General features: G+C 36.9%; 1 protein-coding gene across 1 annotated transcript; it reads left to right on the forward strand.

Annotated features, from left to right (window-relative positions):
- Positions 1–3878: 3878 nt before the first annotated feature.
- On the forward strand, positions 3879–14391 carry LOC124530031 (secretory phospholipase A2 receptor). Its single transcript, XM_047104004.1, has 7 exons — positions 3879–4031; positions 9413–9523; positions 10291–10428; positions 12271–12465; positions 12935–13068; positions 13580–13700; positions 14166–14391. The coding sequence occupies exons 1-7, from the start codon at positions 3983–3985 to the stop codon at positions 14348–14350; spliced, it is 933 nt and encodes a 310-aa protein (XP_046959960.1). The 5' UTR covers positions 3879–3982; the 3' UTR covers positions 14351–14391.
- Positions 14392–16111: the final 1720 nt, after the last annotated feature.

The raw sequence follows: 16111 nt of genomic DNA on the forward strand, positions 1-16111 counted from the left end.
ATAGCAATATTGTATGAACGAATTTTTGTATAAAAAGTTTTATCAAAATTACATAGTACATAAAGTAAATAAATAAATATGAGATAATATCACATACACTCTGATCCCAATGTGATTAGCTAAAGCACTTGTGTTATGGAAAATCAGAAGTAACGACGGTACCACAAACACCCAGACCCAAGACAACAAATAAAACTATTGATTATCTACATCGACTCAGCCGGGAATTGAACCCAGGATCTCGGAGTGGCGTACCCATGAAGATCGGTGTACACCAATCGACCAGGGAGGTCGTCATTGGTTCATGTATGGTTTCATCTATTTTATTGCATTTAATTTCATTGGAAAACTGTGATACGACTTGTGTATTGAGGGTTCCGTACCATAGGAATCATAAACGAACAGACACTGATGTAAAAATAAATTAACGATTTCCCCGTTATTTCCTATGTGCTACATGATATTGCTAATTGCCATTTAATTTCTGCTCATTTAGGTTATTCCATGCATATCTGCTTGGTAAATTAAACTTCAAATCTTCTGTCAATCAGGAGATCTTAGTTCAGCGATAAGATATTTACTTAAAGAAAATATATTTTCATGAGGAATTATTTTGATACAAACGAAAGTTAAATAATATTTTCGATTTTATAATTTGAATACACTTAAAACTTGCTGGTTCTTAGCTGATGCTGAGATTTACCCCGAAAACCCCAATAACTTTAAATAGACTTGATTTGGGATTTGAACCTGTTGTCTGATATCAGAACATTTATTTTGTTGTTGAGTTTGGTAAGTGGTATTAACTGAAATGTTAATACCGAATTGATTAGAAAATTAAACATTTACGTTACGCCGCCTTGCAGACATATTAAAAGCATATTTTAAATATAATAATTGAAGGTATAAATTGTCCGACGTTTAAATCAAAACAGCTGCTCGACTATAAAGAGTTAATGACACGTATGTCGCGCAAAATATACGCTGTGCAATACGAACCCATAATCTCCAACTGTTTCTCGTTAAATTAAAAAAATAAATAAGATGTTATGTCCCTTGTACAAAAATGTAAAAAAAAGAGTCGAGATGGCCCAGTGGTTAGAACGCGTGCATCTTAACCGATGATTGCGGGTTCAAACCTAGGCAAGCACCGCTGATTCATGTGCTTAATTTATCTTTATAATTCATCTCGTGCTCAGCGGTGAAGGAAAACATCGTAAGGAAACCTGCATGTGACAAATTTCATAGAAATTCTGTCACATGTGTATTCCACCAACCCACATTGGAACAGCGTGGTGGAGAATATGTTCTAAACCTTCTCAAAGAGAGAGGTGGCCTTTAGCCCAGCAGTGGGAATTTACAGGCTGTTGTTGAAGATTTGTTGAAGTTTGTCCCTTGTACTCTTATGTATGTGCTGTTACACTGGTTCACTCAATTTGTAGGTAAAATATCTGATGGGTCGTTGGTATCTACCGTGTATCGAGATAGGTTTGCACAAAGACTTGCCACCAAGTGCAAAGGGCTACAGTGTACAAAGCCCTTCAACCGAGTGTTTGTTAAAGAAAAAATCAAATTGTCTGGCCGCAAAAATATCTAGGTTTCATGTGTACCCGCGCGAAATTTTATAAAACCTTATAGTTAACATGACATTTATAAATTATTTAAATCAACGAAATGTGAAATTATTATGAGTTCGTATACTTAATAAATGATTGATTTCTAATAAATATCCACACCTTTAAGGGGTGATGTCTGCGATAATAATTAGAAACATTTGTCATTTCTGGGGAATCAAACTGCCTTCATATGAAATTTCATCAAAATCCATTTAGCTGTATAAGCGTGAAGAGGTAAGAAATAGACAGAGACATGGTCACATTTAAAATAATTGTATAGATTAAAAAAATATTTTATTTACTTATTAATTTATATTTAAAATTGTAACCATTAACAAAAATATACAAAAAAACTTCAAGTTTATTTAGTGGTATTTCTTATGATAGTTTCTTATCTAAAGGTGGTAGTTGTTACTTTATCTATCGCTCAGTTAGTTTAATCTTCTTAATTGAATAAAGGCATTCGAATTTGTAATATCGATTTGAACATTCTAACTTTTTGCTCAAGAGCCTCAGTTGCTTCCGATTAATATGGAGAGTTAACTTAAGCCAAGTTAAGTGAGTGTAAGTGTGAAACTCAACTCTAACTGAACCAATTAAACTTGGAGTTAATTAGTTTGACGATATGTTCATTTGGCGCGATTATCGAGTTCCGAGAACAGAGATTTCCGATGAAATGTTTGCTTTAGAAATTATTTTCCAACAATACTCATGATTTCTGGAATAATGGTGTTATGGTTTCTGGAATAGTGGTGTTAGTTTCAGCGTAATTCTTTGTAACCTCTTTGTTTGTTTATAAACTTAATTAAATGTTTTTATTGGGGTTTTAATGTTTATTTTACTGGATAAGAAACAAGTTAATGAGTAGGGTTGCTAAAATAAAACATTTAGACGTTTTTAACGCACGAGAATGTATGTACAGTCGGGATTAAAAAAGGTTCGTCACCTTAAGATCTATTTTCGTGTGCTCAGTATGAGCGATAATAATCTGCTCTACCGATCGAGAATGACATATTGCGTCGCAATGACGTGATGTTTAGATTCAAATGGTACTTAGAGTTTAAGACTTGATAAAGGAATGAAATTGACGAAGGTTTTCTTACTCTGACTGTACAAGTCGTTTTTGTTTGAGTTGTAAAATAAAACGTCTGACAGTAGCTGTGTTTGTCCAACCCTATTTTATTATTGTTTAGACAATTTGTAGGTAATATATGAAGATCTTTATAGATGATAAAAAAGCGTGGAGTTAATACCTGTTGACTTCACAGCAATATATCCTATGTTAATTTAAATAACTGTATTTATCTAACATGACTTTGTATTTTTTAAATGTTAAAATAGTATAACTACTACGTTTCTTGTCGGTTATTCTTGGTAGAATCTACTTTCCGAAACGGTGGTAGCTTCACTTAATTGTAAAATGACGATTCAAAAGTGCTTGTAAAAACCTTATTCCATAAAGTTTATTTTGATTTTGATCGTAAGAGCGTTACAAGGATATAAACAAATTTACTGTATTTATAACGTTACTTTCTAGCGGGTGAATCCGTAGGTGGAAATAGTTATAAAATAATTAATTGAATTAACTATTACATGTATATATCGCTATATTTTTCTATCTATGAATATCGCACACTTAAATTTGTAAACTTTTAAACTATAGAATTACTTAATGACAAAAATGTTTTTACAGTTCGTGCGTATTAAAATAACGATTAAAACGGCACAACAATCGAAAAATATGAAAAAAAACACATAGCGACTTTTGCAGGAGCAGCATACACGATACGATACGATATACAGAAATATATATACATGAATACTGAACACAAGTGAAAAAGTCACTCAAAGGTAAGATTAGTTTAGGTACCACCCGCTCATCAGATATTCTACCGCTAAAAAACAATTCGTACGTATTGTTGTGTTCCGGTTTGAAGGGTGAGTGAGCCAGTGTAACTACAGGCACAAGGGACATAGCATCTTAGTTCCCAAGGTTGGTGGCGCATTGACGATGTAAAGAATAGTTAATATTTCTTACAGCGTCATTGTCAATGGATGATGGTGACCACTTACCATCAGGTGGCTCATATGCTCGTCCGTCAACCTATTCCATAAAAAAATTTAATAAATTAGGCTAATTGTAATATGTTATCGGAATATTTCCCCAGCGGGATTCCCCGTATCTAAAGCTATTTGAAAAACCAGACGCCACACAGGTCCCACAACTTGAACTTAGCTTTTCAATTTATCATTATAATTATTATTCAGATAAACTTCATGTAAATATATAAGAGTTTATATTTATTTAGTGTAATGAGAACAGTTATCTTTATCACTTCGCTTTGGATTCAGTTGTGTGTGTCGTTATGTTGCTGTTGACGTATTTACTTATATTTGGACTTATATCTTGCTTAGGTAAGTATACATATTTGCTTTTTATATGTACCAGCTGGCCAGTTTGGTAGCGCATTACCCAATCAAGTAATTTCTAATAATACAGTACCATTGTCTATGGGAAGTGATTACTAGAGATAGTTTGGATGCGAATACGATTATACGATTAATAATTTAGCGGTTTCGGATATGAATTATTACGAATTATCCGATAGTTTCCGAATATTACATTTACAACAAATTATAAAAGTGATTATCGAATTCATTCACATAAGCATAATCATTAAAAAGGAATAGACTAAAAAAATAAGGTACTGTCTTTAAGTATAGCTATATGTAAAAACGAAATTATAATAATGTTTATGTCGGTTTCGGATAGATTTATATTTCGGAATTGTTTCGATTACGATCACGGAGCTCCATAACATCCACGGTGACCATTTACCAGCAGATGGACCATTCGTCAGACACATATGTATTATATAGGGACGAGTATGACAGTATACACAGATTCGGCCACAACGCCAATTCTTTACGGAATAATTTTACCGATGTAAAAAAGGCATATTATTCGATACAAGATTTTGTAGATGAATAAAAAATACAATATAATAAATATAAAACAAATTTAAAAGAATTAATACCTGTTGACTTCCAGGCAGGACACATTACATACATATATAATTGTATTTAACTAATATGACTGTATTTTTTAAATGTTGAAAAAGAGTAACCACTGAGTTTCTTGCCTGTTCTTCTCGGTAGAATCTACTTTCCGAAACGGTGATAGCTTCACTTATTTGTATAAATAAAATTTTAACAAAAAGAAAAACCGACTTCAAACAAAACACTATTTTAAAACAAATGAATATGCACGAAAATGTAATAAAAATAATTGCGTATTCAACATATTTTTTAGAGTCTTCCTAAGTTAAATGAAATGAAAAATATTAGACTACTTAAAAGTCGATTAACGATTATATCATGTAGTTATAGTTATTGGTATATTTGGAGCCGGTGTCAGCCACGGTGCCCTTGCCCCAACAATCAAAAGAAAGAAGCGATACGAGCCCCTTGATTGATCCAGTATATTATTGTGTAAAAGGTAATTTGTAAAAAACATATTTGTCAAAGTATTCTCGTATTGTTTTTTGATAGATATACTGTAGGGTTTTATTGGCTGACACCGACTCCAAATATAACAATAATAAGGACGGTAAAATTAAGTCAGACGTAGAGCGCTTCGATTGACATAACTTTGAATTTCAAATGATGGAAAAGAGTAACTGTTAAACTGTTGTCGGTTCTCGGTAGGTTCTCTACATTTCGAACAGCGCATATATTTACATTTAACATATTTTAGTAAAATGACGATTCAAATGTGCTTGAGATGCCTACTAGAATAAAGTGTATATTGGTTTTAATTATCAAGGCAAATGCTGTGAAATACGTTGAAATAGAAGGGATCTTTTTTATGATATTGGTTGACGGAAGAGCGTATGGGTCACCTGATAGCAAATGGTCATTATCGCCCATAGACATTGACACTGTAAGAAACTTTAATCATTCCTTTCATTGTCAATGCGCCACCAACTTTGGGAACTGAGATGTTATGTCTCTTGTGCCTGTTGTTTGGTCTAATTGATATATAAACTTAATATCTATAGGCTATTTATATATGTAGATAGTTTTACATTTTTACAAGGGATGTAAGGGGGCGCAGGGATGTAAGGGGGCGCAAATTACATCTTAGCACCCCAAGCCAACCTCACCTGCCCGTGGTGCATCCTGCCAACTAGCAAACGAGGCTCTGGCGACCGAATGATGTCGGTATAACCATCAAAATAAACGTAGCTAAATACCACAGGCCGATGACGGGCAGCAGCGTCACCGGTGCGAGTAGCTACGTTCTGCGATCGCCAACACGCCTGCCCAGCGTGGCGATTATGGGCAATATCCTCTATATGCAGCACTCACACAAGCTACGGCCCCCAGTTCCCGGCAGCCCCGCTATTCCTCGTCATGGTGGCGATGATGGTAACGGCGGGATGGGGGGTGCTAAGAATCACCGGGCTACGGGAGGCCACCACAACCGACTGACCCTTGCGACGTACAATGGACGCACGCTACGGCTCGACTCGCATCTGGCGCAACTTGAGGTAGAACTTGGGAAAATTAGGTGGCATATATTAGGGTTATGTGAAGTCCGGAGAGAGGGAGAGGACACCGTAACCCTCGATTCGGGCCACCTAATGTACTTCCGAGAGGGAGACCAACAATCCCAAGGTGGCGTTGGGTTTCTGGTAAATAAGTCCCTAGCTGACAACGTAGTGGAAATCTCCAGTGTGTCGAACAGGGTTGCGTACCTCATAATAAAGCTCACCGAGAGGTACAGCCTCAAGGTAGTGCAAGCGTACGCACCGACCTCGACACACTCGGACGATGAAGTGGAAGAATTGTTCGATGATATATCGAAGGCCCTCCACTTCACCACGAAAACCCACTACAACGTTGTCATGGGGGACTTTAACGCTAAAGTGGGAGTACAGAATTGCAGCGAATCGGTAGTAGGACCCCATGGATTTGGATGTAGGAATCATAGGGGGCAAATGCTTGTCAACTTCCTCGAACGGGAGGGGCTCTTCTTGATGAACTCCTTCTTCAAGAAACAGCCCCAAAGGAAGTGGACGTGGCAAAGCCCCGACACTATGACCAAAAACGAGATAGACTTCATCATGACAGACAAGAGGCACATATTCAGAGACGAGACAGAGCGCGTTCGTCTGATGAAGTCCACGCTCCGACCAAAGCTGCTCCAACCCATTGCGGGATCTGAAACGTTCCAGTCAAACCTGGAGAACCGATTCGCTGCCGTGAAAACCACAACAGACGTAAACCAGACCCTAGAAAATGTAGTTCGAATTCTCAGGGAAGAAGGTACAAGATTTTGTGGTATGCAGCGTAAAGGCAGGAAGTCCAAACTTTCAGAAGAGACCTTAGGGCTAATGAAGAAACGACGTGTAAACCCACCTGTCACTTCGTCAGAGAAGCGGCAACTAAACCGAGAGATCAGCAAGCGCGTACGACACGACCTCAGGTGCTCCAATACTCTTACGATTGAAAGAGCAATCGAGCAGAATCGGGGGTCTAAGGTGTTTGAGTGTGTTGGAGCCACCTGACGAAGTTGACCACATCAAGTGGAGAAGTCGTTTCTTCCAAGACGGCAGTTCTTTCGGAAGTAGAGGACTTCTACGGCCAATTATACGCAACGCATGTACCTCGACCTGATCCCGAAAATGAGGATTCTAGAGCTACATTAACACGCCATTTCTCAGAAGACCTGCTGGAAGTCAGTGTTGGCGAAATCGAGATTGCTCTTAAACAGCTTAAAAATGGTAAAGCCCCTGGAGAGGACGGTATTACTATAGAGTTATTAAAAGCAGGAGGTAATCCGGTACTCAAGGAACTCCAAAAGCTTTTTAACTCTGTCCTCTTTGAAGGGAGAACTCCGGAGGCGTGGAGTAGGAGTGTGGTCGTCCTGTTCTTCAAAAAGGGAGACAAAACCCTGCTGAAGAACTATCGTCCCATATCCCTACTGAGTCACGTCTTTAAGCTGTTTTCAAGAGTGATCACGAACCGTCTTGCGCGAAGATTTGACGAATTCCAACCCCCAGAACAGGCCGGGTTTCGGACCGGATACGCCACCATAGACCACACATTCGTGGACTATGAGAAGGCCTTTGACTCGGTTGAAATCTGGGCTGTTCTGGAGTCCCTGCAGCGTTGCCAAGTTGATTGGCGATATATCCAAGTGATGAGATGTCTCTACGAAGCCGCCACAATGTCCGTCCGAGTACAGAATCAGCAAACAAATCCCATACCATTGCATCGAGGAGTGAGAAAAGGGGACGTTATTTCCCCCAAATTGTTCATTAATGCAATGGAGGATATGTTCAAGACGCTGAACTGGAAAGGACGTGGCATCAACATCAATGGCGAATACATCTCTCACTTGAGATTCGCGGACGACATCGTCATCGTAGCAGAAACGCTGCAGGACCTACAACAAATGCTGAACGATCTGGCTGATTCTTCTATGCGTATCGGCCTACGGATGAACTTGGATAAAACCAAGGTCATGTTCAATGAACATGTTCTACCGGAACCGATTGCGATACACGATACCGTCCTCGAAGTTGTTCAAAAATATGTCTATCTTGGGCAGACTCTGCGATTTGGTAGAAGCAACCTTGAGGACGAGGTAAATAGAAGAATTCAGCTAGGTTGGGCAGCGTTTGGAAAATTACGTCGAATCTTTACATCGTCGATCCCACAGTGCCTTAAGACGAAAGTCTTCAACCAGTGCGTCCTACCCGTCATGACATACGGAGCCGAAACGTGGACACTCACGGCAAGGCTGGTCCACCAGTTTAAAGTCGCTCAGCGTGCTATGGGGGATATTCTCTGCGGGATCGCATCAGAAATGAGGCGATCCGCCAGAGAACCAAAGTCATCGACATAGCCCACCGGATTAGTAAGCTGAAGTGGCAGTGGGCTGGCCATATTTGCCGCAGAACCGATAACCGTTGGGGGAAACGTGTTCTAGAGTGGAGACCGCGTCTCGGCAAACGTAGTGTAGGACGTCCTTGGGCACGGTGGAGTGATGACTTACGCAAGACGGCTGGCAGGAACTGGATGCGAGTAGCCCAAGAACGATCTCAGTGGCGTGCAATTGGAGAGGCCTATGTCCAGCAGTGGACGGAAATGGGCTGATGGATTGGATTGGATTGGATTGGTTTTACATTATTAGTTTATTTCGTTGCTATATACCCTCTGTGCCTTCGAATTGTGGAGAAAAAGTGTGAACGCCCATATTGTTTTTTAAAGGAAAACAAAACAAATATATTTAAAAAAAATAAGCCGAAGGTTCCCTTAGCATTGTGTTCCTTAATATTCTAATATAAGTAAAAAAATCTTGTGGCTTATAGTTTAAGGATAAAAAGCTAATCATAATAAATTCAGAGTATTCTTTATGTATGATAGGCATTATCGAGAAAAAAGCAATCAATTTATTCAACTAAACCCGTACGATGGTTCGTTTGTTTGATACGCTTTTGCAACTAAAAAAGTAAACAAATTTATATGAAAGTTAGAATGATGTCAGTTTTAATTTCAAGATAAATATACATAAAATAAGGGCACAAGCTTACGACCACCGCCATAACACACGTGCGACCACTACTACAATTGTTTGAATTTTTGAATTAAATAATAGCAAAGTAAAATGTTTTGAAATAGTTAAATATATTGCACTATATACTATGTTTATTAAAGTAATAAACTTTTGTGTGTGTGTGTGTATTTTACTGATCTTTATCTTATAATGAAATAATAATTTTTAGATGGAAAATTCAGATGTGACTATAAATATATTAATGACGCTGAGGGCTTCTTAAAACTACACAGGGTGCCAGCCAATTGGCACGAGGCCAGACTGCGATGCCATCTTGAAGGTAATATACTGTTCTTCGTGTAATCATATTACATTTACTTATTTTTTAAATTAAATTTATCAATACTTGGGTGGTGTGTCCATTCAAATTGCTATGTCGAGTCATATGGTCAAAGTTTGTGTGAAAGAGATAGCTTTTTAGCGATACCACATTTGCAGATTTATGGTTTGTAAATGTGTGTGCAATATAGAATATTCGATGTGATTGTATCATTAACAATGTGTGTACTGACAATTTAACAACCTAATAAAATTATTTGGCCAATGAAGAAACATTCTCATCATGGAATGGGGTATATGGCTTTTTTCATAGGTGGCAAACGAGCAGGAGGCTCACCTGATGGAAAGTGACTACCACCGTCCGTGGACATTTGCAACACCAGGGGGCTTGCAGTTGCGATGCCGGCCTTTAAGGAAGGAGAACGCTCTTTTTTGAAGGTTCCCATGTCGTATCGGTTCGGAAAAACTGGTTCCACAAAGTGGTTGTGCGAGGCAGAAAATGTCTAAGAAATGGCGCTGGTGTGGATTTATGGCTCTTGGTGTTTGCTCCTACGCATTAAATTAATATTTAATGAATAAATTCGATCACCATAATCTTATTAATATCTCATGATGTCTTAAATCTCTCTTACGCACACTAAGACACGCCTAATGATAAATGAACATAGAGATCTAATACATAAAAGAGCAGAATAGATCTAAAGGTACTAAATTTTCACCGGAAATGTAGCACGTATGTACATAATGCACTAACAAAACTATTTACAGGTGCAAAGTTAGCGTCACCCCTTAATGAAAAACTGAAAACTGCAATGAAAGATCTGATGAAACAGGAAAATATACAAAGATGTATCTTCACCGGAATACATAGCGTTTTCTCGAGGGGCGATTTTCATTCTGTTGAAGGTATTTTTTTAGATTTATCTTTTTATTTAATACTACTAATAAATTTAAATCTTAATTAGCAAGGTAGAGTCACTATATTAATAATTGCTGCATCTTTTGATGAAACATGCTTCTCGTTGTAGCGTGTTGTTATGAGCTCTAATCCACTGCAGCGTTCTGTTCCACGAAGTCGTTGATTTTGGTGAACACATGTGAAATATTTTCATCCGACACATGCAGATTTCCTCACGACAATTTCTATTACAATTGAGCACGAGTTGATCAATTAACAATAATTAAACAACAACAACAACAACAGCCTGTAAATTCCCATTGCTGGGCTAAAGGCCTCCTCTCCCTTTGAGGAGAAGGTTTGGAACATATTCCACCACGCTGTTCCAATACGGGTTGGTGGAATACACATGTGGCAGAGTTTCTATGAAATTTGTCACATGCAGGTTTCCTCACGATGTTTTCCTTCACCGCAGAGCACGAGATGAATTATAAAGACAAATTAAGAACATGAAACAGCGGTGCTTGCCTGGGTTTGAACCCGCAATCATCGGTTAAGATGCACGCGTTCTAACCACTGGGCCATCTCGACTAATTAAGAATATAAAAATTTATTCATAGTTTTTTTAATTTAATCAACCACTTCAGTCTTTTAACCGCCCATTTGATGGCGGAGTTAAGAGCGCCCACTACAAATAGACGAGGAAAACAAAATGGTGTTTTAAATATAAATCTTGTTACAATATCACAATGTACTGCAAAAAGCAAACAATTCAGTTCAAGCCCGCTTCAAGTATTGCGTAGTTTTTATATCTTAATATAGTTTAAAATCCCGCTCGCTAATGATATATCACGTAAATACACCTGGGAACTTGTCCTTCATTTTTGAAGCAGAGGTGGGTATATTTCTAAACGGATCATGTCACATGACTAAGTAGTAAAGTAAAGTAACAGCCTGTAAATTTTCCACTGCTGGGATAAGGCCTCCTCTTCCATTAAGGAGAGGTTTTGGAACATATTCCACCACGCTGTTCCAATGCGGGTTGGTGGAATGCACATGTGGCAGAATTTCGAAAAAATTAGACACAGGTTTCCTCACGCAGCTAAGCACATATATATATAGTGGTGCTTTCCTGGATTTGAACCCGCAATCATCGATTAAGATGCACGCTTTCTAACCAATGGGCCATCTTAGCTCTCACATGACTAATCTTAAGCAATTTACATAACTGTGCTGTCATAATTTTTAGCCAGAAATATTCTCTATCAGCATCTGCTTTTATTACCTTCTTACACATATATTTTACAAATGACTTATTTACTAGTTATCGCTTTAAATAATCGTCAAATTTATTTAAGAATCAGTGGATCTTCATTCAAAGATTTTCAAAAACATTTGATACTCAACATAAATTAAAAACGTGTGCCTCATATTTTGTAAATACAGTGCTATTGTATATACATTCATATTATATATAAGTTGATAATATTGTCACCTTTCGACACTAATACGATAACAGATGCACAATTAAACCCAGATCATATCAAGTAATGTCATGCCATTAAAATTATTGTAAAGCAAAATTATTATCTTTGAGGAAAATAAAACAGTTTTTTAGTATCGATTTTTGTCAAATGCAATTGTTTGTAGTTTTTTGTAAATGATTAAATAAGAATAACGCTTATATGTACCAACTCAATAAATTTGTATTGAATAAAGATTTAGATTTTTGATAGAATTACTCTTTATTTTCATATTTTAGTGTTTGTTGCTTGCACTTTTGAACTCTCCTTCTAAAAACCGATAAATTGTACCAAGTATATTTTAGCATGACTCGTATCTTATTTCAGGCGTACCTCTATCAAAGATTCCCCACAGTTGGGCAGAGGACGAGCCCGATAATTATGAAGACAAGGAGAGCTGTCTCCTGATGTTATCGAGCGGGTTGTTGGCTGACGTTAATTGTTCCGAACCCTTGCCTTATATGTGTTACAAGAAATCTACCAAACGTTTGCATCTTAATAGCTGCGGAACTGTCGATCCTGGTAAATAACCTTGGGTTTTTTATGGCACAGGTGGTAAGCGTACAATAGTAAATAGTAGTTATGGCGGTAAAAATGAAGGCCTCTTTTATTTAGGCTAGATCCATGTTCTATTTATTTATTTTGTATGTGGTGTACAATAAAGTATAAAGTAAAGTAAAGTAAACGATCAAGATACCTACCTAGAGGAAAGTGACTATCACCATTCATGGCAATTTGCAATTGCATTTGCTTACACGTGTATTACCAGTTTTTGAAATTATTGGTTATATGAATTTCCTGATAACAATTTCAGAAAAAAATTCTCGCCTTATTCTAAGGGATCTGCTGTAATTTTCATTTTTTAAAAACCACACTAGAACCCAAAATATTGAAGGTCAATTTTTAAATGAATACATTTTTCAATTTTCTCAAATATTTATTACATGATTAAATTTACCTATTTATTGCTACGGTTACTTGTTCATTACAGGGTATGAGTTGAACCCTAGAACTGGAAGCTGTTATAAGTTTCATAGAGTTCCTCGCACATGGTCTCGGGCGTACATGACCTGCACCGCTGAAGGAGGACACTTAGCGATTATCAACAGCGAAACTGAAGCTCAGGTAAGTAATAGATCTGTATCTTTTGACACATAATTTATTAGAAAGGAAAAAAAATGAAAAACTATATTGCCCAAAAATGGAAAATTTAAATACAAATAATCTTACAATTAGAGTAGAACGCATTTGGGAGAAGGTTTTGGTGATTTGACAAATAATACAGATCATTGCAATTTTAACAATTTTTGTAATGACTAACATGTGCTAGTTTGTAGAATTTTCGACACTTTTCAAGAAGGTGATGATTCTTATCATTGTCATTATCAGAAAATCTGTAACCAAAACTTTCGTACCTAATGCATCAAGTCGTAATCACGACAGCAGCAGTATATTAGACGTCAGTATTATTATATGTATAGTATAGTATTTTGACGTCATACACTTTCGTCACGAAGATCTGTGAATTACAGAACTGAAATCGAAAGTAAAAGTATAAGCACTTACGATGGCTCACTGGCAATATTTTTAAATATATTGATTAAGTATTGCTTACAAAATGTCTAAATGTTTGCAGGTGATTAAGGAAATTTTTGCCAAAAACCCCGGTAGTTCCATGGTCGGTAATTTCTGGAAAGACATTGCTTTTATGGGATTCCATGATTGGGGAGAACACGGCGAATTTTTGACTATTCATGGTAAGAATATTAATTTTAACAATACCAGTAATATTATATACAAGTAATTTATCTTTTTATATTCCCGCAATGAATCAGAGTAAACATTTCAATAGAATTTTAATGATTTTTTTATGCTATTGGTTGGTGGACGAGCATATGGGCCATCTGATAGTAAGGCATCACCACCGCCCATAGACAATAGCGCTGTAAGAAATATTAACCGTTCCTTTCATCGCCATGCGCCACCAACCTCGGGAACTAAGATTTTACGTCCCTTGTGCCTGTAGTTGCACTGGTTCATTCACCCTTCAAACCGCAACACAACAATACCAAGTACTGTTGTTTGGCGGTAGCATATCAGATGAGTGATACTAACCCACCAAGTACATAATATTAAGTAAATATTTGTTGGTTTAAAGATCTGGTGTAATTTGTTGCAACAAATGTGAATATTACTTAAGAACGTCAAATCTTTCTTGACAGGTGATACACTTCTAGAGGCTGGTTATGACAAGTTTTCACCTGGTGAGCCCAATAACGCAACTACGGGTGAATTCTGCGGTGCAGTCTATCGTAATGGGATGTACGATGATTTGTGGTGTGAAAACAAATACGCGTTTATCTGTGAGAAGGATGTAGATAGTCTGCTGTGTGAAACGGATGACTAAGCTAATTATACCAAATGTCAATAAAGTATTTCTGAAATATATTTTGGGTCAATAAATTAAAATGCTTTTTAAACATTAGAGTCAATTCGTCGCCGAATATTGATCGATAATGATTTTTAAAATAATAACTGACTGTAAAAGCAAGCTTTTATGTTTAAATTATATCATATAATAATAATTTTATATATTTAAATACAATAAAAGATTGTAAAGAAATCGATGAATTATATATCATTAAGTGACATTAATTTGCTTTTAATTTTTTCCAAAAAATAACCGCTAATATCAAATCAAGGTAATTTTACAAAGTTTTACTTTTGTACATGTCAAAACAATTTTAGGTCATTGTACTGGGGTCTATAAACATTTAACACAAATGTCGGTATACGGGCGAAAGTTTTACGTGAAAACGACTTTGAGTGGTAAAATAATTTTAATGTGAATATTCATTCGTATAGTAGGAAGAAGGATGAAATAATAGTAACAATTTAAAACATTTATTTATACAAAGAATTATATTTAAAGCATTAATTTATACAAAGAATCTCGCACTGAATTTTGTCTGTCTCTCTCGCTCTTAGGCGGGCTAACCATGCCCGAGTGGAAGGGAGGCGTGCCTCTCACTCGCTCTCATTGTGGGCGCATAACGTGAGCGGAGCGTAACGCAGTTTCTTGAAGTGTCACCCGGCAAACCAATTTGTAAGACGTTGTCACGTCAAAAAAACATTCACAGATTCACTAAATCACAAGATGCTAACAAAACATTTTATAATTGTATCGTTTTGTATGTAAAGATGCAAGCAATTTCGTTAGAAGATTGACCCAGGGGGAAGGTGGGTTTTTACGGTAGCATGCGTAAGCGATCCCGTGGCGCACGCCGAAAGACGGAGAGGGTACCGCTGGTTTTTTAGTGGGTAAACCCCATGGATCTGGGCGCACTCGGCGTCCAGGAAACCGGGGAGCCCCACACACCCCCCTACTTTCCATCACGCGGGGGAAGCGCGTAAAACTTTTTCCAGCGAAAAAAAAGAGGGGGAAGGTGGATTTATTTTAATTTACCCTTCGAGAGCCTATAGCGTGACGTCATATGTTTGTCTGTTGGTAAAGTTTTATAAATTTGACGCATAATATGTCTATTATAGGATAAAAAAAATTTACACACACATATGACATACATACTACTCACTCAAAGATATCATTTCATTATAAGATATGTTGGTGGTCAAAGACTAAATATAATTTTAAAATATATTCATTGTCAACTAACTATTGGCCGGTAACTATTAATACTATATGCAAGAAATGATCTGTTTTGCTTTTTTATAACATAGGACAATGTACAAATGTATAATAATAATAATAATACTGTAAGTAATATTAACCGTTCTTTATATCCCAATGCGCCACCAACCATGTTAGCTAAGCTGTCACACCAGTTGTGCTCGCAGTTACACTAGCTCTGTCAACCGTCAAACCGAAACACAACATTACTTATTTGGCGGTAGAATATTGGACGAGTGGGTGGTGGTAACCACCAAGTATAGTAGATATTCCAGCCAATTGCAAGGAATATGAGTTACCTATATTACTTTTCTTGCTTGTACAAGTCTTTAAATAAAAAATACAATAAAGAATTTTAAATGAATCGTTTCTTGATAATAGTTACCGGCATAACAACAATCCTTTCGAACCTCACTCAAGACTACAATGCTTGTTTTAATGAATTGGAACAATATCGATAAAATTATTACTTTATGTGAT

The sequence above is a fragment of the Vanessa cardui genome, chromosome 5, assembly GCF_905220365.1.
Source record: "Vanessa cardui chromosome 5, ilVanCard2.1, whole genome shotgun sequence".
In the NCBI taxonomy this organism is placed as follows: domain Eukaryota; kingdom Metazoa; phylum Arthropoda; class Insecta; order Lepidoptera; family Nymphalidae; genus Vanessa; species Vanessa cardui.

Coding starts and splice junctions, on each gene's coding strand:
- LOC124530031 (XM_047104004.1), top strand. CDS start 3,983: ATGTTGCTGTTGACGTATTTACTTATATTTGGACTTATATCTTGCTTA. Junction 13,069..13,579: donor ACAGCGAAACTGAAGCTCAG/GTAAGTAATAGA, acceptor AAATGTTTGCAG/GTGATTAAGGAAATTTTTGC. Junction 13,701..14,165: donor CGAATTTTTGACTATTCATG/GTAAGAATATTA, acceptor CTTTCTTGACAG/GTGATACACTTCTAGAGGCT.